Source organism: Dermacentor andersoni, chromosome 1 (genome assembly GCF_023375885.2).
Source record: "Dermacentor andersoni chromosome 1, qqDerAnde1_hic_scaffold, whole genome shotgun sequence".
NCBI classification, from domain to species: Eukaryota; Metazoa; Arthropoda; class Arachnida; order Ixodida; family Ixodidae; genus Dermacentor; species Dermacentor andersoni.
This window is the reverse complement of record NC_092814.1, coordinates 72,134,941-72,160,990: the sequence shown is the minus strand read 5'-3', so window position 1 is coordinate 72,160,990 and position 26,050 is coordinate 72,134,941. Positions and strand designations below refer to the sequence as shown.

The 26,050-nt window shown below is 45.4% G+C and overlaps 1 protein-coding gene across 2 annotated transcripts in view; it reads right to left on the bottom strand.

Annotated features, from left to right (window-relative positions):
• jp (junctophilin) overlaps positions 1-26,050 on the bottom strand; it is a 109,536-nt gene that overhangs the window by 38,969 nt on the left and 44,517 nt on the right. For both annotated transcript variants that reach the window (XM_055061605.2, XM_050193506.3), the window contains exon 2: positions 4,734-5,032. In XM_055061605.2, coding sequence (XP_054917580.1) covers positions 4,734-5,032 — 299 coding nt within the window. The remainder of the gene's footprint in view (positions 1-4,733; positions 5,033-26,050) is intronic.

The window sequence follows — 26,050 nt, the reverse complement described above, 5'->3', positions numbered from 1 at the left end:
GTTCGTCATCCTTAACTTACATTTGTTTATCCAAAACTCGGTATATACAAAAAAAAAAAAGAAAAACCATTCAGAGATGATCTGGACATACGCAAATTCTTGTACAGTCTAAAATGCGATAGTTATTTTCGTGTGATACTGCAATATGAAATATGGAAATGACCTCTGCCAAAAACTAGCGCCATCTGAATTGTCTTCATTCGCCTACGAGAAGCTGAGGGTGTTTCACCTAATAAGCAGAACGTTTAAGGCGTAGCCAGCTTTCGGTAGTAAAGCAAGATGTTCATCTTGTCGGCATGAAATGCGGGGGGATAATGGCCCTTCGGTAAAAAACGGCGGGTGTCAGGTCGTTCTTGCTTGACTTAAAACAGGTGTGACAGAGAGTCACTGCTACCCATCTTTTCCCTTTCTTTCTTTCTTTCTTTCTTTCTTTCTTTCTTTCTTTCTTTCTTTCTTTCTTTCTTTCTTTCTTTCTTTTATGTGCGAAAGGTAACATTTCAGCAGACCTTGATGTTGGATAAACTTACTTCAATTCGCCCATGGCTTGGCTCGATAAACTCCTGCTCCAGGGTGTGACGTCGGGTCGAGACCAACCCAGCACTTTTTCTTTCTTTCTTTTTACCGGTAGTGGACACGCATCCTGTCTATCGCCATAAAGTGAAAAGTTGCAGTAGACCAGTATTCCGGCCATAATGTGGAGAACAATATTTGATCTGTTATACATGTGCTCGTATCGCACACCATGCTGGCATCTGACTCCTAGGGTTGCATTCACAAAGATTTACTAAGTGTATATCCAAGGCCAGCGCCTTAGCTAATATGCCGTTTGCTGTCACAATTGTCCGGCACCCGCGCTTACAAGGCGCGCTTGCTTACGAACGGTTTCGCGAATCCTAGCACTATACGCTGCTATTAAGTTGCGATGTTCATGATCTCTCCCGTGTTTTGCGGTCCTATGCTTTTCTCTTCATTACTTTCAAAACTTATTATTTTCTAATTTCAAGGCGGAGGCCGCTGTAGGCTGTTGGGACCAGAGTTATCGGCCAGAGGAAGATGGATAGGGAGATAGAGATGCCCGCTTTTCTTTAGCTTGCATTTCTCACTTGCAAGTTTGCAAGTGTTCAGAAATTTCTTGTTAGTTCCCGCATAGTTGCAATGTTCAAAGAAAAATACCGCGATAAGACGAAGAACAATGGTAGAAAATACACAGAACTGCCTCAGTTCGTAATGTTATTGCTTCCTGCGCGTTCTGCTTTGGCGTCGTGATTTGCAGCGCTATCTTTCTTCAATGCTTTCAGTGTGCTAGCTAAAGTGGCATCTCAAGCAGCAAGTGACCAGACGTCCTGGGTTCTAACGGGGCAAGTCCCACTTTTTCGGGTGTGGTCCTACATTTCTGAAGGCGCTTTGTATTGCCCCGTGCCAGCGACCTATACGAAGCTGAAATGAAGAAAACGAAACAAGCGCCGACCAAGGTGAAGAAATTATTAAAAACTTGATGTTTAGGCCCCCCACACGGCCATCCATATTCACAATGCATCACAATTAATCACAGGACTCCCGTGTGGGAACCGAAACGACAAATTCTTGACAATTTTTGTTCCTCTTGGTCGGCATCTCTTTCGTTTTATTCATGATTCTACGTGACTTGGCCCTCTTGGTCGGCATCTCTTTCGTTTTATTCATAATTCTACGTGACCTGATGAGATTACGTCAGATGTTTGACTTCACCAAGCTGAAATGCAGCTTGGCGTATTCAAGATAGGGGATATGGGGAGCTGCAGTTGTGACGCTTCGGAACCTAGGCGTTGATGCCGGATCCCCTCGCTTTTGAAATAAAATGTCAGGTGATGTCGACTAATGTTGCCTGTATAGGAAACGCGTATGCAAGAATCGTCTGGTTATCCTGGCCAAGAAGAGGAAGGATGTGAGCGCAATATTCTTGCGTCACGTCGGAAGTACACCTGAAGCATAAATCAAAGCGTTTGGTTCGTCAAAAATTATTTGTCATTAGCCTTCGCTAATCATATGTTAGCTACCACAATTAGTCTGTGCCTGTTTTTACGAAACACTAGTGTGCGAAATGTCTTGTGATAAAGGCCTCAGATTTGGCCAATACGCACAAGCACAGCTCTTTATATACTTACCTCGAAGGGCAAACTAGACCCTTCCTAACCCAGAAAATAAGAAGCAAAACTGGTCATTGACACCGAACCCGAAATCAGAACTTCGCTCTCTCACGCCTTAAACATCAAGAACATTTCTTTTGTTTTTTCGTGCGAGATGTAATGGCATAAGATAAGATACAGTTTAATCAAGAGCATTACATCTTTCCACTACTGCGAGAAGGCTATTGCGTGGAATAAGCAAATTAGCAGAGATATCCTGACCCCGTGCGCGATGCAATTGTTTGTAACTTTATGCCTTCCATCCTCTTCCGTGACCTCTCCATCTTCACGACGGTTTCACAGACTCAGAAACCTGGTCATTTTACTCGAGCAAAGAAATTTGCATGTGCGTGCACGAATGCCTCTGGCAATCATCGTTTTCTTTAACGTTCGAACGCTTCGTTCATATAACTCTGTGTGCGTGTTTTTCAGTGATTTCTACGTTTCTGCTTGGTTTGATTCAAGCAGCTGAAGGTCAACTAGACTTCACCTAATATATTATTTGATAACAGATGCCGTTTGCTTCAAAACAAGTGTTGAACGCATTGAACGCAACAGAACTGTGCACGGGCGGAGTATATACGATATATACGACTCAAATAGACGCGTACGTTGCTGAATCGTGTCACTAGAGAATCTTTGTTAAAATTTACGTATCTGCCGAAGTCCCTGCACTTATCGTCACAATGCATTTATTTTTTTCTTTGCACAACTTCCGTAGGTGCCACGAGCGACATTTATTGATGAATAAACTCTACAGACACAAGCGTTCCAGCAAGAATGTAATCTACTGAGCAGCGATCTTCGTGTGGCGTGGCAGAAACGTTCAAATTGTGAAAATTCAGATAAATTCACGAGTCATTGCAACCATGTAAACATTATATGGATAAAACAGCTGCGTTTGTCAAACGCATAGAGATAACGAACGTGCGGTTACACGTGTTATTAAAGGTGTGAAGTTCTCAGTACCTAAAGCGTAACGCGCAAGAGAGAATTCAGCCATTTTCGGCACCTATACGGTACATCCTTGAACTGATTTATGCCTTTCAAATAAATGAGAAAGCTCGTACCCTTCTTGGTCCATATTATGTAAAAAAAAAAAATACCAGTGACATTTCCGCATTATGTTCTAGAATTTATTCAGAAAGAGCTTTCTACTTGCATAAGAAAGTGAATGCGTTCCGTCGAGTGTTATTATTACGTTTATAATGCCTACAACAGCTTTCTTTTTTTTTTGTAATATAGTCACACAAAAATAACGGGCGAACTTCTTTATTGCCTTTCGTAACACCACTTTGATACTTTTAAAACTTAACTTTGTTTATATCTGCTTTGTTTATCTTTTCGCCCACCCTGCTTGGACCTGTACAAGGTTTGCAGCACTGAATAAATAAACAAATAGAAAATATTCTACGTCGTATATGTGTACGATGGCGTGCTAAGGAACGTTTCTGTGCCGGATATGGTAATGGCGAAAGGAAGCTGTGTGCGTGTGCTATTGGCTACTTTTGCTCCATCGCATAAATTATGCAAGTTTAACTACAGAGCATAATTTACCGAAATACCAGTTACTACGCTGCAGTTGTTGCCAACATGCAGCGCACGCAAGCACATGTATGCGGCTATGTGCATTGGTGAAAAATACACAACAGATTTGAAGCAACAAAAATTCAAAAAAGAAAGATAGAAATCGGTTATTTGGATCTTGTGTAGCAATCCAATGGCTGCAGTACTTCAGGAAGAACCTCGAAATATGACATATGTGACATTAGCCACTGAAAGAACTGCTTCAACTACGCGCCCCTGCATGCAGCGTTTTCTTCGCTCTGATTTCAATGCGCCTAAATGCGTCACGGATCCACAGAACCACAAACTTATGTTAAACTGTGCTGCGGCTATTTATTTATTTATTTTTTTGTAAGCACGAGTATGTGTTGTGGAAATGGTGCTCGTGTGCCTGCATATTTACGACAAACTTCACAACGCGGTGACGCCGTGACCATGATTCTCGTGCTACGAGATCTTTGTACCTTGGGAAATTGCGCCAGGCACGTGCGATCGCAAAAACGCTAAATTGAAAGTTTCCTAGACTCTGCGTCACCGAAACCGTCTGGAATTGTAAGAACTGGAGCGGGTGAGAACCTATAAAGGCCTGAATCTCCGAGGTAGTGTCTCACGTAGTGGAGGCTAGCAACCTGGCCAGCGCCCATGCGCTGACGGATCGCCGCAGCCAGCAGTGCAATAGCCTATCTAGACCAGACCATGTCCTTCCTGCTTTTGATTTGCTGTCCTTGAATGCTCGACTTTTGCGACAACTGATCAGTGATCGAGGGAGTAGGGGAATTCAACGCCTTCATCCCTGTTATGGCAATATGCGCAGACATCCATGACGGACAATTACTAAGTATAAATGAATGGCTTAATGAACGAATTGCTCGTTTCGCTGGCCACATTGCTGACGTACGCGCCCAGCGTTTCCCCATTTCGCGTAGCGAGAAAGAGCCCGAGTCGGCGCGCCCAGTGGGGCCCTTCGCCGAAGCCACTGCCGACGCCGTGGGAGGCACGCACCTGGAGGATGGACTTTTTAAAGTTGGACGACTTCTCGACCAGCGACCGACGACGCTGCGGAGGCTCGTCGCTTCGCGCCTTGAGCACGAAGCCGCCGCGGCAGTCGTCGATCTTGCGGTCCCTCTCGGAGGCCGGGTCCACGGGGTGGCTGCTGCTGTCCAGCGACGTCTGCGAGGTGCGAACCTCGACTTTGCCACCGGAGCCCGGATTCCGGTTGTGCGCCGCCAGTCCGAAGGGGGCGCTCGACCGGACGCCGTAGCCATGCCGCGTGCCGCGCAGCCACTGGCCCTGGTAGGTGCCTGCGTGCGCCCAGTGCGAAATCACATCGGTGACACGAGAACGGATGGCCAGCTGTAGCGGGGTCGCCGGTTCGGCCGTGTCGCCGCGCCTATCTGCCGCTCGTATATACGCACGCGCGCTCTCCGCTGCCTCTGGCATTTCGTGCACTGAGTCGACACTATAAAGACACCTTGAGAACCAAACAGTTCTTGAAAAAATAAAATGACAAGCACGGCGTGCATAAGAGTCCTACCAAGACGTTCGTTTCTGCCTGTTGATTAAAGCGAAAGTAAAACACACACACACGCACACACCAAATACGCCAGAACTGCAGCTCAAGGATTTAATATATATATTTTTTTTCCTCGCGCAGCAGGGCTGCATTGGGCAGGCTGTTTTAATGAAACACGTTTATGAAATGCAAGCATCGTTTCAATACGCTCAGCTGTTTTCTGCGCTTTGTTTAGCTTTCTTGTGAGATGACGCAAGAACTTTCTTCCGCCAAAAATGGAAAGAAAAGAAAGGAGAGTACGTAAATACCCTGCCTTAAATTGTATCCCTACAATCCTAAGCAGATAATTTTTCAGCGATTGAAAACGCCGACTTACGTTTAGTGGCGACAATTTGACCTTGACTTGTGCCAAAATGAGCAGGCGTAATTCAACAGCTAAGTCGACCTCGGAGAGACGTGCACACACTGATTCATGGTAACTATTCCCACCATGCGGCTTCGAAGATAAATTACTCAGCAGGAAGCGATGATGGCAAATTAATTACTGCGTTTGAAAAACGACAAAAGTTTTCCATGAGGTAGAAATGACCACATCGTTGCTGAAACAAAATATTTTAAGGTGCAGTTTTGTTCATTTGAGCTATAGGTGTAAGAGAAAAAAATAACGGTTTGACAGTCATTTCCTCATACCGTCCAAATCTTGGCCAATGCCCCGCAGTAGGTATGCGCCATAATGAAAGGAAAACCAAACCAAACCAAACAACGACTAAAATAGCGCCGCGCAAAAATTGTGCCGCAGGAAGCGAGGTTCGATTTCATAAAGACCGAATCATAACGGTTGGTCAGAAAGAAACAGCATCTCCGCCTTCAGTCGGACACGTCCCCGAACACCGCTGGGCAGGGCACCAGAATAGAGACCCCGGCTCAGGCCCCTATGTACACTCGGTAAAGCAAGCGCCAACCTCGCTCTCAACCGCTTGATCAACATCAGTGGCGGAGTTGGTGGCGGTCTGTGATCTGAACGAAACTGGGAAAGGAGGAGCAGAGAGCCGCCGGCTGGTTGCGGACTCGGAGCCGCGGACGGCGGGGCCCCTTGCTGCCGCATAGCAAAGAGAGGAGAGCCGGTGCCATGTATAGACCCTTCCCCTTTCTCCGGTTTTTTTTTTTGTCGTTTTTTTTACGTATGTCCCAATGTTTGCGACGCCGCTCATTGCTGAAAGCTAGTCACGCCATGTTCACGGCGCGTTTATCAGCGACGAGAATGCGATGTGCTGCGTGTTGAGCTCAATTCGACCGCGCTGCACATTGTGGTGAGAGGGACAGAGACATGTGGCGTTGGCGTGTTTACTGACGAGCGTGAGCAAACGAGCAGGAGGAGGCAAAAGCGGTGGGAAGGGAAACCAGCGCGAATTCTTTTTCAAGAATCTGCGCCCACTCAAGCGTGGCAACAACCGAAAAAACTGTTCATATCGTCGCTGGGGAGACGATGACAACACGAAGGACGGCCAGCCCTGCACGCGACTTGCCCAAGTCCATTCTCTGGCCACTTTCCATAATGCTGCCTCGGATGGGTCACGTAAAATTTTTTTTTTTTTTGCTTTCATTCTGCTGCGCGCTTCCTAAGGGCGTACTTTGGCGGGACGTCGAGCGAACGCCCGAGGGAGCACGACGACCGCAGACCACAAGGCTGTCGCGACTGGGAAGCCGAGAGGAGTGGCGTGCACGCAGAGGGAGGGGGAAGTGTCGCCGATGTGGAGCAGTCGAGGCAAGCGGCTCCCGCGTGTCGCCCAGCCGAGCGATCTATCGATTCGCCTCCCAGGGAGAGACGCCGCGGCCGGTTGAATGGTGTGAGCGGAACCACGCCGCCAGAAAGCGCTGCCCCATTTCCGCGTATACGCGCCGGGGCGACACGAGAACGCCGCGTTCGCGCGCCGCGGGTCGCCAAACGCGTCGTGGCCATGTCGTTTGCGCGGCGATCGCGGTCGAAAAAAGAGAGAGAGAGAGAGAGAAACGGAGCAAAATAAGAAAGAAAGAAGACGGCGGCTCGAGTATTTTACGACGATTCCTCTGTACTTAATTGGTCGTCTCAGCAACGGCAAATTTCACGTGCATATAATTACGTGCGCCACGTTGCACGTTTTACCGGCAAGTCGTTCCTTGCTCGATCAATGCCGTCTTCTAAACGACCCCATAGCCACTGTGGCTCGGGAAACGACACGGGAATTAAACGCGTTTGATGCAAGGGGAAATCGATTTTGTGCTTTTCGTCAGAACTGGAATGAACGTGAAGGAAAGTGCAGCACTTAGCACCACGACCTCTTAGCACTCGTCTAGATCGTATAAATAGTAGCGGCAAGTGCTGGCGCCATCTGCTGGAGGTCTCTGGGTCAGGACGATTTGTGTCGGGAGCGAGTGCGGCTCGAGTGGCAGGCAGCCGTTAGCCGCCCTGTTCAATGTGAAGCGAAGAGGGCTGATTCAATGAACGCCAGGCCACGAGACGCGATAAGGCCCGCCATCGCTTTTCATCTTGGAAGATTGCTGAGGCTCGCCTGGCACAATTCGGAGTTGCTGCTCCAAGGGAGCCGCGAAAGCCAATCGCACGAGAAACGGCGGCCAACCCATGTGGCGGCACATGTGATAACCTACTTGCGTCACGAAAAATGCTTACAGCGCACTAACGAAGACGAAACACAAATGCGAAACGCACAGAACGGTTCGTTGGTTTGGGGTATTGTGTTTCGTTTCGCTTCGCGCTGTAACGATGTTTCTAAATGCCAGTAACCAACTCACCCTGATTTCAGCAGTGACAGCTACATACATTGCATATCACGAAACAGTTTGCTGCGCTGGTTCAAAAACCAGCCTAGAGCCAGCCAATCATGATTGTGAACGTAGTAAGGAACATAACAGACGCTACCACCCAATCAATATCAAATGGCTCTTACGAACGAAAACCTTCGCGAATTCGGCCCTAAAGGCGAGCGTCAGATGACGTGAACGCATTGCTTAGTACGCTGCTCCCGTGCTCTGTAATATGTGCTGAGGGCTGGTCAAAAAATCGCAGCAAACCACCATTGTTGCTTTCTTATTTTTTTTTTTTTTCTGCTAAGGTTGAGGCATCAGTTCAGTTCATTCCAGTTCAGGCATCGAACCCACTATACCGGGTGTTCAAAATTAAGCTTTATGGTTTTCTTAAATTAGGCACCTGTGCAAATAGGTTATGTGACCAGGGGGACGCGAAGTGAGATTATAATTATCGCTGTCAGCAGCCCAATTAACTAAAAATGAATGATTAACTTTTTGTTGACTGCAGTAAGCGGGCATGTTTGTATTCAAAAATTAGAGGCAGTCGTGTTTTTACACGGTATCATTTGGGAGAATTCTAGCATGTCTGTGCTCCAAGATATCCGACTCCAAATCTTAATTGTCGTCCGCATGATTACGCATGCAAGAGAGTGAGGATCGGCGCGAAGCTCCTCCCTGATGTGACGCACCTCTTACGTGCGGCGTCTAGTCTGACAACAGGGCGGAAGCATTGGCGACGATGATAACTGTTCCCCTTCCCCTCTCGGCTGGCGAAATGAAGATATGACAGAGCGGTGTGCCGTGCAGTTGTTGGTCTTGATTTCAATAAAACTTACGATACTTAGAAATCAGCAGTCACTTTATTTGCGTAGCCACGCAAGGACCATGCCCGCTTGTCTAGTCACCATTACGCAGGCGCACTGCCCTCCGACCCCTACGCTCGCGCCATTATGTATATCGGCGTGGCGGCTGCCACCATCGTTACAGGCTGCGCGGTGGCGTGTTACAACAGCGGTTCCGGGATCTTCCGATTTTTTATTTCGCCAGCCGAGAGGGGAAGGGGAACAGTTATCATCTTTGCCAATGCATCCGCCCTGTTGTCAGACTAGACGCCGCACGTAACAGGTGCGTCACATCGGGGAGGAGCTTCGCGCCGATCCTCACTCTCTTGCATGCGTAATCATGCGGACGACAATTAAAACTTGGAGTCGGATATCTTGGAGCACAGACATGCTAGAATTCTTCCAATTGATACCGTGTAGAAACACGACTGCCTCTAATTTTTTGAATACAAACATGCCCACTTACTGCAGTCAACAAAAAGTTAATCATTCATTTTTAGTTAATTGGGCTGCTGACAGCGATAATTATAATCTCACTTTGCGTCCCCCTGGCCACATAACTTATTTGCACAGGTGCTCTTCGCGTGCCTCACTGTGCCTAATTTTAAAAAACATCTGTAAATATGTTTTTTTTTTTTTTGTAAATGTGCTCCTGCTTTCTGAACTACCGGTGCGCACGTAGTTCGGAAAGAAGGAGAACACTTACAAAAATTAACAAGCATACAACATTGTACGCATGCAACCCATACAACTTTGGTAGAAATATATATATATATATATATATATATAAGAAGCCAACAAACAATGACACCAAGGACAAGACAGGGGAAATTTCTTGTACTTATTAATTCAATTAAAGAAATGATCAATTAGTGGCAATGAAAGTAGATGAAAAAACAACTTGCCGCAGGTGGGGAAGGATCCCGCGTTTCCGCATTACGCGCGCGATGCTGTAATCAATGCCAAGACGTGGGATCGTTCCCCACCTGAGGGAAGTTGTCCTTTCATCTAGTTTCATTGCCACTAATTTATTATTTCTTTCATATATATATAAGAAGCCCACAAACACTGACACCGAGGACAACATAGGAGAAATTACTTGTGGCTAATACATGAAATAAAGAAACGATAAATTAATGGAAATGAAAATGGATGAAAAGTGAGTGAGTGAGTGAGTGAGTGAGTGAGTGAGTGAGTGAGTGAGTGAGTGAGTGAGTGAGTGAGTGAGTGAGTGAGTGAGTGAGTGAGTGAGTGAGTGAGTGAGTGAGTGAGTGAGTGAGTGAGTGAAAACGTTTATTGAGTCTTTTAAGAGTTCCGCGGTTACGAGGTCTCCGTGTTCTTCATCTTCTTGGCGCTGGCGACTTGAGACTTCTCTTCAGCAAGGGTGGGCCCCTATTCGAAGGCTCCACTGAGTCGTGCTGCATCGCTCGCGTGCTGCACTAAGGCCCTTTGGGCCGTGAGCTTGCTGCTGGTGAGCCGACTCTCCCATTGCTCCGCACTCGGGTGTTCGCGTTTGTGGAATGCTTTGTTGCGTTCGCACTCCCAGGTGATGTGGTAGAGTGTAGGTGTGGCACCGCACCAAGGGCAGGTGGCCCTGTATTGTGTCGGAAACATCTTATTGAGCACGAGTAAGTTGGGGAAGGAGTGGAATGGATGAAGGAACAGCTTTGCCGCAAGTGGGGAACGATCTCACAACCTTCGCATTTTGCGTGCGATGCTCCACCAATTGAGCTACCGTGGCGCCGTTTCCCCATCCCCTTTCTTGGGCATTTATGTTTCCAACACTACCATGAGAGTGTTAGACAGCGACACCACTTTGTTGGCTTATCATGACTAATAAAAATCGGGCCCCTCGGTTAACCCCCTTTCTTCTCGTTTATATATATATATATATATATATATATATATATATATAGCAGCTTTGAATTTACAAAGCTTGCGTTAGTAAGTGTTCTCTACCATTGGCCGGTCGGCTCCGCTAATAGCAACTCCGGTATCAGGATTGGCGGAAATTTTTTCTTACGACATATTCTAGCGTACAGGGTTTTTTATGAAAACAGGCATATGAGTTCACACGGTGACGCTTTGGAGTCGATCCCCTAACACCGTCCTCTTCGAAATGTTCTTATTTTATTTTTCGTCTTTATTTCCTTCTCTTGCAACGCAGACGCTGCTCGGAAACGCTTATATTCTGTTAGAGCGGAGACAGAGAACACGAATCTCAGTTCGTTAGGTGTAAGCTTACCGGAAACACCGCGGCGATTGCATTAGGCACGGCGGCACATCTAACGCGCAGAAGGGGGGGGGGGGGGGGGGGGGGGGCAGCAGCTATAGCACGGTAAGTTCGCCGCTCGGGCTCGGGCCCGAGCCCGACCAGCGGGGGGCTCGAGGCCTGAGCGACGACAGGAGTCTGGGCGGCGGGTACCGGCTGCATAGTGCGCGCAGGACGAAGGCTGCAGCCCCTGCCGTCGTGGTGGGGCCTAAATTTAGCCGTCGGTTTATTCTTCTCATGAGAAAAGCGGACGCCTCGGCTGCTTTGCTATAGGGGTAAGGTTCAAAAGAGCGCGAGCTAGGCAGGCTTCATCGCCATGAAACCCTGCAAGTATAGAAGAAAACATTTCATAAATTAGACGCTGTTACCTCGCCGTCTAGTGTCCGTAACAAACTCGCGCCGTATATATATCCGTGAAACGCGGGAGACAGCGCTTGTTGTCTTGGGTGTCACTTCACGTATAATTGTCGCCCGCTATTCGGCGCAGCTGAAGAAGCGACGTGGTGTAAAACCACCGCCAATTTATTTATATATTTTTTTGTTCACGAACAAAAGCCTTCCTGTCGGCACCAGATTGTGCTTCATGGCAGTACGTGAAGGCCACGACATAAGCGGCAATAATATACAGCGCACAAGATGGTAAGCTACTGCGTTCCCAGAAGAAAAAAAAAAAATAGGTCGATACCATCGCTAATATAGGTGAATACGTTTAATCATTTTAAGCAGGTCGAACGGCGTTACTGCTTTATCTGTGACTACGTCATATTTTTCCATTTTTTTTCGTGCACTAGCCACAGTGAATTGAAGGGCCCTTATATATATATATATATATATATATATATATATATATATATATATATATATATATACATATATTGAACGTCGTTATAATAGGCACAGTAATAGGTCTGTAACCAAGAACAAATCGTCGAGGGCATTGTGGTTGCACTTGTTTGTTCAAGTTTGTGAAGCATTTCTTCTAACTATAGCGAAAATGAGGCAGTGACATTTTCTCTGCATTTTTATTAGTGAGTTTAGCAAAAAAGAAAGAAAAGAACGGTATTGAAATCACGAAGACGTTCGCACTGAATAATAGTTCGCATCAATTATCTCCGTTTCACGCCTCAAACGGCTAAGCGGGTCGTCGTACAGTGGAGGGCTCCGAATTAATTGAGTTCAAAATGTTTCGCGATCGTATGCCGTCCACTATGGCCATGTTGGGAAAGGGTGTAATGCAAAAATAACTTGTGCACTTATACTCAGATGCGTGTTAATGGGCCTCATTGTGATTGTTTCTAAGAGGATGCTAGGAGCGCAAGTACTGTAAAGACATACGCGGAGAAGAAAGAAAGAATAGGGTCGAGACAGAGCGCTGTCTAGACTGTTCTTCCGTCTTATTCCCCGCGTACATAGACTGCAATCATCCTTTTAGAAATGCCATACCATTAAACCCAAGTTGTCGCGACTGTGGACTTATGTCGTCTGTGTTATTATAGCGCAGCATTCTTTGTGCGGAAGGTGGGACCTGTTTTGATGCTGCTGCTCGGTGCTTTAGAAATGGTGAGACCACTTCTGTGCAGTTAGACAGTGCTCTGAAGCAAGCAAAAAAAAAAAAAAGATATTTTGAGCGCGAAATTGACGCATGCACAAACGTTAAACCAGAAATGGAATGTCATTAATAAGTTCCTAAATCGAGACAGTTTTCTATCGTCAAGGCTATCGCTATTGAAAACAGGGTCGTACAAAACTACGAAGAAATGAGTAATGTGGTTTGTAAGTTTTTTTTTTTTTTCCTCCTCCGAAATCAACTTGTGTCCTACAGCGCCACAGCTAGAAAGACAGCCACAACCTTGCTTCCTACGGCCTTGTACAGCTCAAGGAGTGTTAACTATCATTAACAATTTGAAAGATACAGGCGCTGGCGTAGACAACATGCACTCAATAGATATTAAATCGGTCAAATATATCGTAGCTGAAGCTATCTGCCATATAGTCAACCTCATTTTTACCACAGAAATATTTCCCAACCAACTGCAAATAGCTAAAGCAATTCATACACTAAAGAAGGGCGACCCCACATTGTTAGAGAATTATAGACCGATTTCTGTACTTCCGTTTCTGAGCAAAATAGTTGAAAAAAAAATTGAAATTCACATTCCTGGCTATTACGCTAAATTTAATATACTCTCTTTGTTACAGTTCGGGTTTCGCGCGGGTCTTTCGACAGAACACGCAGTTATGAACTTTATTTACTGGATTAGAACACAGTTGAACAAGGCAATAATAGCAGGTTCAGTCTTTGATTAAAAAAAAAAAGCCTTTGACTTTTAACCATCAAATTTTGTTTTCTAAGTTAGAAAGCTCTGGCATTACTGGGCCGCGTTTGGTAGTTTTAAGAATTATCCTTCAAACAGATGTCAAACTATTTTCATTAATGGCGCCTTTTCCCAACAAAGGTTCATCACCAAAGGAGTGCCCCAGGGATCAATTCTCGGTTCGCTCTTAGTCTTGACATTTATTAATGATCTACCAAATTATTTATATAATTCCAAGTGTTTTCTTTACGCCGATGATACCACAATTGTAACATCTGCCATAAACCCCATTCAATTTTTAGATAACATGAACTACACCGTACGCCAGCTCGAAAAATGGTGTCATAAAAATTATATAAGCATACACCCTGCTAAGTCTCACTTTATAGTTTTCCATTCTCCTCAAAGATCTATGACAGCTACTTTACACATACGGATAAGCAACGTTGAAATTAAGGAAGTAGGTTGTACTAAGTTCCTAGGAGTCATTGTATATTCCGATCTAAAATTTCACGCTCACATTGATTCAGTTGTTAAGAAAAATGGCTTCAGCATAAGATCTTTAATTAGAACTCGTTCAGCTTTTAGCATTAATACTTTTGTGTCACTTTACCACGCTTTAATCCAAACACACACAATAAATATTGTACTACTGCTTGGGGAAATACTTATTATACTCACGTCTCGCTTTGTATCCAAAAACGGGCTCTGAAAATTACATCTGCATCCCTTCTTTCATCATCTAAGCCCCTATTTCTAAAATTGGGTGTACTTCCTGTTGTTTCCACATATGACGCTAGTCTGATGGTCCTGTTGTATAAAGTCATCGACCATCAAGTTTCCCTCGACGCTTTTTCCCATTATCGATTCACTAACAAAATCCAACTAGGTTTGCTTTGTCAAATAACTTTCTCCTACCAAAAGTCGCTACATATTACGGCAAACAAACTGCCATTTTCAGTGCGATTTCCATTTGGAACAATCTAAAACCTGATATAAAAATATTGTCGCTGAGCCGTTTCAGGTCGTCTTTGAAAACGTATTTGCTTTCGTCACTTTAATTAGTCTATTAATCAGTTTTGCGTTGTTTCTATTGATGTGCTTCTATGTTCTTTTTAATCTTTTATTATATTTTTCTCAATTCATTCCTGTGCTTACTGAAATTATTTTATCCGATTCTGAGAGGAGGCCCTCCCATAGTTCCTACTTTTGGGCCTCCTCCTGGAAATGCATCACCTTCATATATGTATTGTATTTTGTATTTATGGTAATAAACTTGAAACTTAAAAACACTTGAAACTTGAAAACTATACAGTGAAGAGGAATAGGCAACGTGAGGAGGAGATTTGGCGGAGAGAAAAAGAACTGGAGAGATGATGATGGGAGAGGGGTGACAGGTAGATGAGGAACGGTTGTGTAGGGCACGGCGCAGGTTGATTGGCTGAGTCAGTGATTATGTCATCCCCGCAGCGGCGGATGCACAGCTGCGCTCAGTTGCGGCAGAAGAGACGCGTCTCAACATAGCGTGGGCTACCGCGGCTATGGCTGGCGCGTTTTGTAACATCACAGAGATGGCTTCAAATGGAGCAGCCTGTCGATCAGCGAAAAAGTGGCACAGCACGTGCAGCTGCCAAAAAGACGAGGGGTCAAATTCAGAGCTGTTCATTCGTAAGCACTCTTTGCCATTGGCAGGTCGCCTTCGCAAGTAATATGTTCCCAGTATCAGGATTGGCTGAACTTTTCTTTTGCGAACAAATCTAGCGTAAGACGTTTTTTGTCGATACGGGCCGAAAATAGACAGTTTTAGATTAGGGGACGCAAGCGGCCTGCGTACGCAAGAACTAGGGGCGACGGTACTGCGCATGCGCAGACCTCATGCGGGTCTGCGCATGCGCAGTACCGTCGCCCCTAGTTCTTGCGTACGCAGGCCGCTTGCGTCCCCTAATCTAAAACTCTAATATCGACGCCAAGACTGGGCGGCCGAGGCAGTCGGCAAACGAGAAGCTTCGCTTATTTTTACAATTACCTTCAATTGTTCCTGCATAAGTTTTGGTTTGTTTGTTTTTTCTTTCTTTCCTGCTCTCTCTCCACCTTAAGCCTTTCTTTCCCCCTCCCCGGCCACGGGACAGTTCAGGGCACGTATTCACAAAAACCTCTTACGCTAGAATTGTTTATGAGAGAAAATTCCGTCCAATCCTGATGTTGCACATATCATTAGCGAAGGCGGCCGGCCAATGGCAAACAGCACTTACGAACAAGACGCTTTGTGAATTCGACCACGCGTGCCCATGTGAAGGTGAAGAAAGTTACGCTGCCGGGGATTTTTACTTCATATTCCCTATACAATAAACACTATGCCGCTACTAATCAGCGAGTTGTCTGCAATGCTTTGTAAGAACTGGTGCCAGCCAGTCGTGGTTAAGAAAGGTGCGGATTAAGAAAGGCGCCTGCCAATAATAGAAATTTCTTGTTGTTCATGGACCCAATAATTTCTGGTTACTGAGTGGCCTACGGTCTACTGCCATGAAGATGATTCAAGTCGGCGTCTTGGTCTATCATGGAGCAGGAATTCTAGAAGAGTTGATACGTGTCTTCGTCAACAAAGTTACAATCCCACTGCGGAATTTCAGCGCGGCCAATTTCACGTAAAAAGTGCTTTTTGTAGACGTCTCGATGAGTCACGCAAAAGTGCGCTTTGATAGCATTAAAAAAATTATTGAAAAACAGCGGCATTATTGGGCGTCATTAACGCATGTGAAAAAGAAAACGCTTTGTTTATAACAGTGTTTCTTTCTCAGTAGTCGCTGTGTATGATATGCGTTATTATCGTTGTTGGCATTGTCGCTTTGAGAGTTTCTTGTCATGTCGTTGTGTCGTTTTGACTGCAATGTGATAACGTCGTCGCGTGTGTATTAACCGTTCTTCTGCTCTTTCTCCTACAAAATTATGCGCAAAAGTACCGAAACTATATGTGTAACTACACCGCCAGTTCAAGAGCCGAGAAGTATCCGATGCCGTATTTTGGTGCCAAACCCCCATTCATCATGTCATCAAAGAAAAAAAAGAAATTATTGAGAGGATACATATTTGTGAACCTAGCTTTCCTTCAATTTTGCTTAGTTTGCCTTGTAAGTTGTACACTTCCCGCCTTGAATGGCGCAATGTGTAGATGCTCGCCTTTCGCGCGAGCAGTCGGTAAGGAAGAGGACTTGCCAGCGCACTTTTTTAACCTCCAGCGCAATAAAAACGCACCAAATCGTTCTTATTTTCTATGCTGAAGATATAATGACGATTTTTGTTTTTATACGGTAGTGCTTTGTGTATAGGAAAAATTTATTCCGAATAGATGTCAGAAACAAGCGAAGACTTGCGACATAGACCAACCTCCAATAAATGTGACAAATTATCCATGGCTATTCAGTAACGCCGCTCGTAATGCGGTAGCATTACTGCGACAGATGCCTACTGCCAGCGATCTTTTGGATACACTGCACAACGCGAACTCTTCCGAAGAATGCGATTCGCTTTGTGGCCACAGGCTGCCCACCAGGTCTGAACAACAATCGCTCGAAAACATTACATCCAACACGGAAGCGGTCGCAAGTGAACCTGCGCAGAGTTGCACACCCGTGCCATGTTGTTGTTGACGATGATGATTTATTGGCATCCCCTTTGAAAGGTGGTAGTGACAAATAGTCATTTAGCCTGCTTGAGTTACTCAGGTATACATGGTTTTCATTCTAGCATTTTTTGTAAACATCTCCTTAATCTTTATCTCGTCCTCAAAACTTCTCTATCTACCTTGTACCGCTACTTACGCCTTTAACAGATCCGGTTGTATCAATCTCTTCGCTGCTTTTTTTTTAACCACTATTCTAAACGTCTTTTGCTTATATTGACTGCTGACCGGTTGATGTTTCCGTCCCCTCTAAATCCAAGCGCTTCTGGAAGGTGCACAATACGTAGGGGTGTCGTGGTATTTGCCTTCAGAACACCTCCTGCCATTCGCCTTGCTTACTATCATTGTCTTGCAGGCCCTCAGCAGCCGTTTCGCCTCAGCTAGCAAAAGCAGTACGTGCCTCTGCATAGCACGCCTTGAGAGCCATTTTGCCCGGGGCATCATTTTTGAATAACAGTACTTGCACCAACCTCGAGTAACGAAGCTGTGCGATTCCGATTACAAATTATCTCCTGAACTGTCAATTGTAAATAAAAAAAGTTGACAGTCACTTCTGCATACGCTAAAGAGGATGAAAGCGACAGCCTGCGCGCTCACGAGAGATTCATTAAATTACTTGACATTCTCACTCAGCAGAATCGAGCATGCATTACGTTGGTCAATGGGCTGTTGCTAAATGAAATGAGGTTAATCAATCCTCGATATCTTCGAAATGAAGCACTATGTAAGCTGCATGACGGTCACCAAGACATCTCACGATGCCGTAGTATAGCTAAAGGTTCTACCTGGTGGCCAGGACTTAGCACTGAAATAGCATCTTTCGTGAAACATTGTGGTGTTTGCGCAATGCATGCCCCTGAGAGGATGGAACCAATGATGGCATCGCCAACACCCTCTTATCCGTGGGAAAGAGTCCGTGCAGATCTGTGTCAAATTAATGGACAACCGTATCTAGTAGTAGATCATCTTTCACGCTACCCAGAAGTAGCCATTCTTCCGTCTACACAGTCTGCCACTGTGATACACAGACTAAAAAGCATTTTCGCTAGACATGGTATTCCTGAATGTATGATGACCGAAAATGGTCCCCAGTTTGTGAGCAGAATTCAAACAATTTGCCAAATCATACGGATTCCGTCATGTTACCTCGAATCCGAGGCACCCCCAGGGAAACGGAGAAGTGGAGCGTATGGTGCAGACGGTTAAGCATCTCATCTTGAAATCGAATGACCCTTACTTGGTCTTACTAGCTTATAGAACAACGCCTGGTGCCTTAGGAGTCAGCCCAGCGGAGATACTAATGAATAGAAGGCTCAGGACTCGAGTCCCAATGCTGCCTCAGCACCGTACTCCGGGACAGTGCTCCCCGAAAAAGTCAGTGGATAATGATCGGAAGGTCAGGAAGAGGCAGAGCCGCTACTTTGACCGACGTCACCGATCTAAACATCTCCCCATGCTGGAAACAGGCGATGTGGTGTGGGTGACTGACCTCCATACAAAAGCTACCGTGCTCGGAGCAACGCCACAACCACGTTCGTACCGTATTCAGACGGAGAACAGGGTCGAAGTTCGACAAAATAGGCTGATGCTCAACCGTCTCCCGAAAGATGCGATAAACAGTGGAAGTTACGAGTTTCCGGATAGTCAGGAACAGCCCAGCAGTGTTCCACTGAATACTGGAACAGGCGACAAAAGGAACGAATCCTGGGTGCCCCTGACTCAAAAGTAAAGAGACGCTAACAATTCCCAGACTAAGAGTGTGACGACTACTAGGTCCGGTAGAGTAGTTCGAAAACCCACCAGGCTGGGCGTAGACGAGTGATGTATGAAGTGATTTTGTTTTTGTGGTCCTTTGTAGGTGTGTATCCAACCTGCCGGCCCCCATGTATAATTTTATAAATGCTTGAAAAGGGGGATGTGTTGGAATCAGTTATGTGTTCTGTTATGTACGCGCGACGCCACATGACAGAGGCGGCGCCAACAGCGTCTCTGTCTGCACGGTGGATCACGTGATGCGCGGAGCCTATATAAGAGGCGTTCGCTGAATAAAAGGGGCTCCTCGATCACCCGAAAGACAGCGTCCTGACTGCGTTCTTGGGACACGGGCTTTCATCGCGACAAAAGAGAACATATTGAAAAAGTTGACATGTATAAAAGAGATCGAGGGTCCGCAATAAAATGGAAGGTCTAACAATGGAACGAAGAAAATATTGCAAATAATGCGAAAAAGATCTTGCAATTATGCAACATTTCATCATCTTTAATGCACCCCAATTTTAGACCATATGTACCATGTACGTCGGCCGGCCTTGTCTTCTTTCGCGTCGACTTTTTCTCATGGGTTACCCCGCGGCATCACATACCTTAAATGCGTGCAGGCCTGTTTCGTGTGCATTTGTTCGGTGTACCTATTTCCATCTTAACTTCCTTCATCCCTCATTCTAGGGTAGCAAACCGAATTGCCTGTTCTGTTTAACCTCCCTGCCTTTCTCCTTTCTTTCGTTTCCCTATTACTATTCTCGTTACGAACAGGGCCTTAGATAATTGTGTCAAATAAAAATGCCGGATTTGGCTTAAGAGAGGCACCTTAGACTCATTCGAACACATGAAGGCCCCATAATGACAAGCAGCCAACGTCTGAGAATACAACAGTTGCCTCATTCAAAAGGAGACTGCTTATATCACACAAATTTCTGCACAAGATTGCTTGTTTGCTGTTACTTCCGAGGCGTCGCGCGTTTTGAACGAGTTAACCAAGAGCTACAGGGCTGCAGCTAACCAGAAAGAGCATTAAGGAGGTCACTGAAACAGTGTGCGCAGAAAGAGAGAGAGAGACAGAAAGAGAGAGAGAGAAGGCAGAGAGGTCAGCCAGATATCAGTCTCCGGTTTGCTACCCTACACTGGGGTTGGAAGTTAGGGGTTAGAAAGAGGAGAGAGAGAAAAGCATTTAAAAAAATGCAGAAGCAATCAACGTTCTAGGAAAGTTGTCTCGCGAACAGAAAAGACAAACAAGGAAAGAGCGTCGGCCGTCATATCGGGGAGAATGTGCAGAAATCGAAAACGTTCGATATTGTTTTTCACTCAGCGCCGCGTATCGTTAATGGAGCCTGGCATGTCGGAAAAGTTTGCTTCCGGGCGTTCCCTCTATACGAGTATTTGTCATGGACACTCGTCGCCACAGCGTACATACAGCACATGTCCGACGAGCGTCACGACGGACTTCACCTTCGCCGAAGCGCTGCAAAGACGTGGAATTTGTTGACGTCGCCAACTCTGCAGTACGCAGTCCAGCGAAGATTGCCAAGGGTCGGCGAGAGCTGGCACAGAGAAAGCAGCTCAAGTGGATCCGAAAACATTCGAAATACAGCGCGTGAAGACGCCACAGGAGCGTCAACAGGGAAGCCTATGAGTGTCTTTATCCCTCGGTAGCTTAGCCGGAAACCTGAGGAGTGCGCGACGAAGCTGAGCTTTTCCAGACACTTTCCCGTGTAGCGAAAATGGCATCGGGAGCACGTTCACTTCTGTTTTCATACACTGTTCCGAATCGTGCTCAGTGGCATGGTCTGGGCTTGTAGAGTGCGGATTCTTCGTTGTTTATTTAGAAGTGATGCAGCAGAGGGACTTTTCCAGCGTTCCTCTTCTGAAATTACGAGCTGTAACCAATGGAGTTGAGTCTTTTCGAACGATATGACCAAAAATAACGTTCAGTCATTCTCTCTCTCTCTCTCGTCGTCGTCGGACATCTGAAGAAGTAAATGATTCGCCGTTGGGTTTCCAACCGTGCTCACTCATTTAAAATGTAATTTAATATTACATTGAGGCTAACATTACATTGTAATATTACATGTGATATTATATTTACAATGGAATGATCCTGCAATGTTCTACTGTTCGCATGCAATGTTCGCTAACCGCCCTCGTGAATGCACAGTTGTGAGCCTGAGCATGCAGTGTCAGTATTTTTCATGCAGAAAAAGGTAAACGACAAGAAAATCAGCGCTCTCTTTCTTCTTGCATATTACTTCATCCAAAACGTTTTAAGGAACTGGTCGTCAGTGTTCCAGAGTCCAAGCGAAGCTTTCTGCTGGGATGGCATGCTAAGCCGTCGATTATTATAACCTACCCTCATTAAGAGTGGGTAACATATAATATGTTTGTCGTAACTATTGCACAGTTTATACAGGCGCCAAGCGCGGGCTTCGCACCGGCGCCGCTATGTGGCGCCACGTGTCCAGAGGGAAGCGCGAGAGCGGAGCTCCGCTGCATACACGACTCGTACATGATGCGATTCGGCAGAGCGGCGCGTGTCTACATTGCTTCGATGCTAATCGCATTAACGTCGACGTTCATCGTGAGATGGGTTCTGCCGGTTTCTTTTTTTTCTTTGTTTCTTTAACACTTCTTTCAGCGGAAAATGTTGAGACTATGCATAGCAAATTCTAATGTCCAAAGAGGCACAGCGGGTGGAACGCAACGTCATGAAAGCTTAAGGCGTACTGAACCATAATGGTTTATTGCAGACGCCCGGTTGGCTCAGCGAATTCGTTCCGAGCAAGCCGGCACCCGGTTATACCTCTTGAAGTTAACGACGGAATTTCCTACGCAAAACACGAAAGTTCAAGGGGACTAAACTGACACAAGTCTACAATAGTACAATAAAGGTCGCAAGTGCCAAACTAGCGCGAAAGTTCTAGCGCTAAAGAAAATCCGCTTACTGCTGTATGGTTCTCGCGCGTTTCTGAAAGCAATACTAAATGAAAAAAAAAAAACGGGAGCGAAAGTAACATTAGTGAATCTAAAATATCTAGAATAAAAAGAAATTCCCGCAGAAGCCAGCGTCGACGTTAATCCGATTAGGATTGAAGCAATGTAGCGATACACCATACTGCCGGCGCAGAAACGCGTCATGCACTGCACTGTATGAGGCGTGTAAGTCCGCGCATGGCGCGTGTGTGAAAATGCATTTAGACAAGATTGTATGAATATGTATTTACTATAACGCGGTTTCGATTTCGCCTGCAGCAGTGGATGAATTTTAATGATTTTGTTTTTGTCACTGAAGAGCGGCACATAGCCAGTGTCGCATACCTTGTAACCGAAGTCGGACCGACGGTTGGTTCCAAACCCGGTTCCCTTAGCATAGTAGCCCGATGCTTTACCCATTAGACAAGGGGTCTCCAAACTTTCTGGCGGCCGGATTGACAACCAGGGGCGGTGTCGAGGGCCGGATGATAAATAATTAAGCATTCGTGAAAATAAATTCGCAAACATAAGTAACAGTGCTTGGATTTGAAGGTATTGTTGCAATTGATCGACGTGCTTTTCTATAAGCTTTTTTATTTCAATTTGTTGCCTTCACCTACTGGAATAACGTCTAAATAAAGAGCAAAATAACTATTTTGGAATCAGAATTTCGCTTTCGCCAAAAAGTCTCCGTGGTGGTATTGATTGGAAATAATATAAAACATTCGTGGCAGCGAACGCTTGCTCACCCTTCCGGTAGCATGCAGCACTTTTCCTCTCTTTTTTTTTGTTTGGCTTCTTCACACTCATTAGATCTGTACCAAGCAGATATCTACAAAACCTTGAAGTGTTCTGAGAAACGTTACCATTCACTATACAGAGTCCTTTGTTTTGATGATGTGTTATCACAACTGCGTTGTTTCCACGAATTCGTGTTGCATTTTGTGCACAGTGTTTACGTTTATGTAGTGTAGAAGCGTAGGCTATTTGGTGTCACATTGTCAGAAATAAGATAGCCCAATACGAAGTAAGACGCCACTCTTGTTATTTCGTCTTGCTCCCTGTCATGTGCATTACGTTTTAAGAGTTGCCAGATAATGTTACTCGAGTAAGTTGAAGTATAAGCCGACACCGCAGCATGTGGCGATTGCGGCAACGCGGAAACAATTCGCCATGTTCTTTGCCAGTGCCCGCAGTACAGCGTGCAGAGCCAATCGCTTTCCGTCGTGCTGAACCAGTCGGACGACCAGCCTGCGTCGGAAGAAAGAATTTCGAAACATCCACTCGACTTAACACCGTATTAGAAAGCCGTGCAAGCGCTACTGCGCTTCTTGAGATCGACCGGCCTGTGTGAACGCCTGTGATTGAACGCCTTTTCTGTTACCTGTTTCTTTTTTTTTCTTCCTTTTTTTTTCATTTTAGACTGCGGGTTTGAAAAGCCGCCTCATCTTTTTTTTTTTTTTCTGTTACCTGTGATCACAACTTATGCGGCCTTAACTGCTAGATTTTGTGCTATATTTATAAACACTAATAACTGCCCTTCTGGATACAATTACTCCTTGAGATGAGAGTTACTACAAAAGTTATCTTTCGGTCCGCACAAGAATTTCGGATGGCACGCGGAGCTTATTTTCTTGAACGGTTGAAACGAGTGACCTGGTTAAAGAATAATAAGTTACTCGACAATCATTCGACTAAATATTAAAGCACCAAAAAGTAATCCTTTAACCACAGATATTCAAGCGGGATTAAAAAAAAAATATCTGAGGCAGCTGGTCACAAGCTATATATGTGGGAACTCCTTATGTGACCACATTGCACAGTTGTGACAAAGAACACATTGAGCACAAAGGGCTAGAGCACGCAGGAACCTCAAAATATATACGGAGAACGGGTGATGAATCGAAATGGCACATACGGCAATCACAACGTGCGACAGTACTAAAACAAATCACGAAGCGCTATATCCATGAGATCGAAAAAAATATTCAAGATAATTACAGAGGCTTTCAATTTTCGACTCAGAACGACGCTGCCGCTCACTGTAGTGTACAGTATAGGAGACACAGCACTATTAGAGTGGCACCAACAGGAACGTATACGAATTGCAGCATAATAAAGTCGAATCAGGTGACTAACTACTATATCTAATGTGATAATCACGTCAATAACATGTCGAGTAGAATTCTCATGAAAAATATTCAAGAGGGAAGAAAATATTCGCATACGCACGTGTTCGCATATTTGCAACATTACCATATTTACAAATGCCAAAGCATGTAACGACAGAAAAAATGCCGCACGAGGCACTGAGCAAACTGCACCGTATTTGATTGCATGGAAATTTCGCCCCGTTGCCAAGACATAGGATGGGGGCTAATGTGAGTCGTGGATCTCATGCTTCGACTTTATTATTTCAATTAAATGTGGCGGCAAGCGTGACGAACCAATAATAAGCGGACTAGTCAAGTGTTCATCAGATAAATTAGTCCTGTATCTTGAGTTCCATTTTTTTTCATTATGGGGAATGTTTGCTTACAAAGGTAGGTAACGCCAAAACTAGCAATGTATCCGTGAGCAAATCGCTTTAAGTATGGGAACCGTTCACAGCCTAGTAATTTACAGGTAATGATTCTTAGTTGGTACAGGTAATGATATCTTAGTTGAAATCAAGAAAAAGAAATGGGCATGGGCAGGACACGTAATGAGGAGGGAAGATAACCGATGGTCATTAAGAGTTACGGAATGGATTCCAAGGGAAGGAAAGCGTAGCAGAGGGCGGCAGAAAGTTAGGTGGGCGGATGAGATTAAGAAGTTTGCAGGGACAACATGGCCACAATTAGTACATGACCGGGGTAGTTGGAGAAGTATGGGAGAGGCTTTTGCCCTGCAGTGGGCATAACGAGGCTGATGATGATGATGATGAATGATTAGGATTTCTTCTCTGTACTTGTCCCTTAGATGCCGTGTGCCTGCAGTTCACTTACTTATAGTTAGATTGAACACGGAAATGCGTCCATATCACTGCTAGATGGATTTTGAACAGTTTCTGCTTTCTGTCTTCGAGATGAAAGAATCACTCACAAAATTGTGTTTGCAGATCGCCGATGATATATGTCGTAAATAAAGAAGAAAATTCTGTATTAATTCCCGCGCAATTCCTCGAACAGCAGCGGGAATGCTGCCACTTTCGATTTTGCGGCCACTTCTCAGAAACTGCAGTTTTGCCCTGAAGCCTTTTACTCCTTGTACAGGTCACGTACATAGACATGCACGTATGTCCATGTAAAAGGGCCTCTCCTTGCAGCTTCACATTGAGCTTATTCCTGCACTACGTAAATTTGACGCAGAAAGACAATTTCTTGGGCCAGTCGTACGAGTCTACGGTAATAGCTAGGGGCGATCGACCTCCTGTGCAAATGATCTTTTTCTTCTTTAAGGTTAAAGAAACGCGACCACACTTGTCCGCAGCTCAGACATCGCACTGCGGTGTGATAAAAACTCAGCTTCCGACGCCTTCAGAAATTTGTGGAACTAACGGTGATTGATTCCATGCGAAATGATAACCTCGACAGCTGAAACAAGAGTTTTTCAGGACGTGTCCCCGTATTTCCCACAGAAAGTCTGCTCGTGAAATATGCAGTGCAATGACATTGGCTTTGAAAATCCGCCCACTTTAGCTTTTATTATTGCCCAGTCTTTTTTTTTTTTTTCGTATTTTCCCCATCAGTTGTGACAGATTTTAATTAGGCCCAGTACAATCCTAGGGCAGACACAGACTTTCCGAATTATTTAAATATGTCCTCCCTTGTTACCATACCATGCATGCCGTGTACTGATGAAAGGGGCCTCATGCATATACAGCCATTTCCGTGCTGTAGTTTCGCAGGCGAAAGTCTTGCCAAAGCGCTCTGCGCTCAAGGCTCCTGCGCCGACTCACGAAAGCTTCGAGGTGTCTACTGACGTTGCGGCTTGGATCGACCAATCGAAGCATCACGTGATACTCACGCGATGGTGACGCCGGGTTCCAGCTTCCAAAAAATGAAAAAAGAAAGAAGTGCGACAGCGCAAAGTTCTTTGGCAAAGCTCCGCTCTCAGTGCGAGTACATTTCGGAGAGAAACGTCCCGCCTACGACCGTCCCTGGACAGT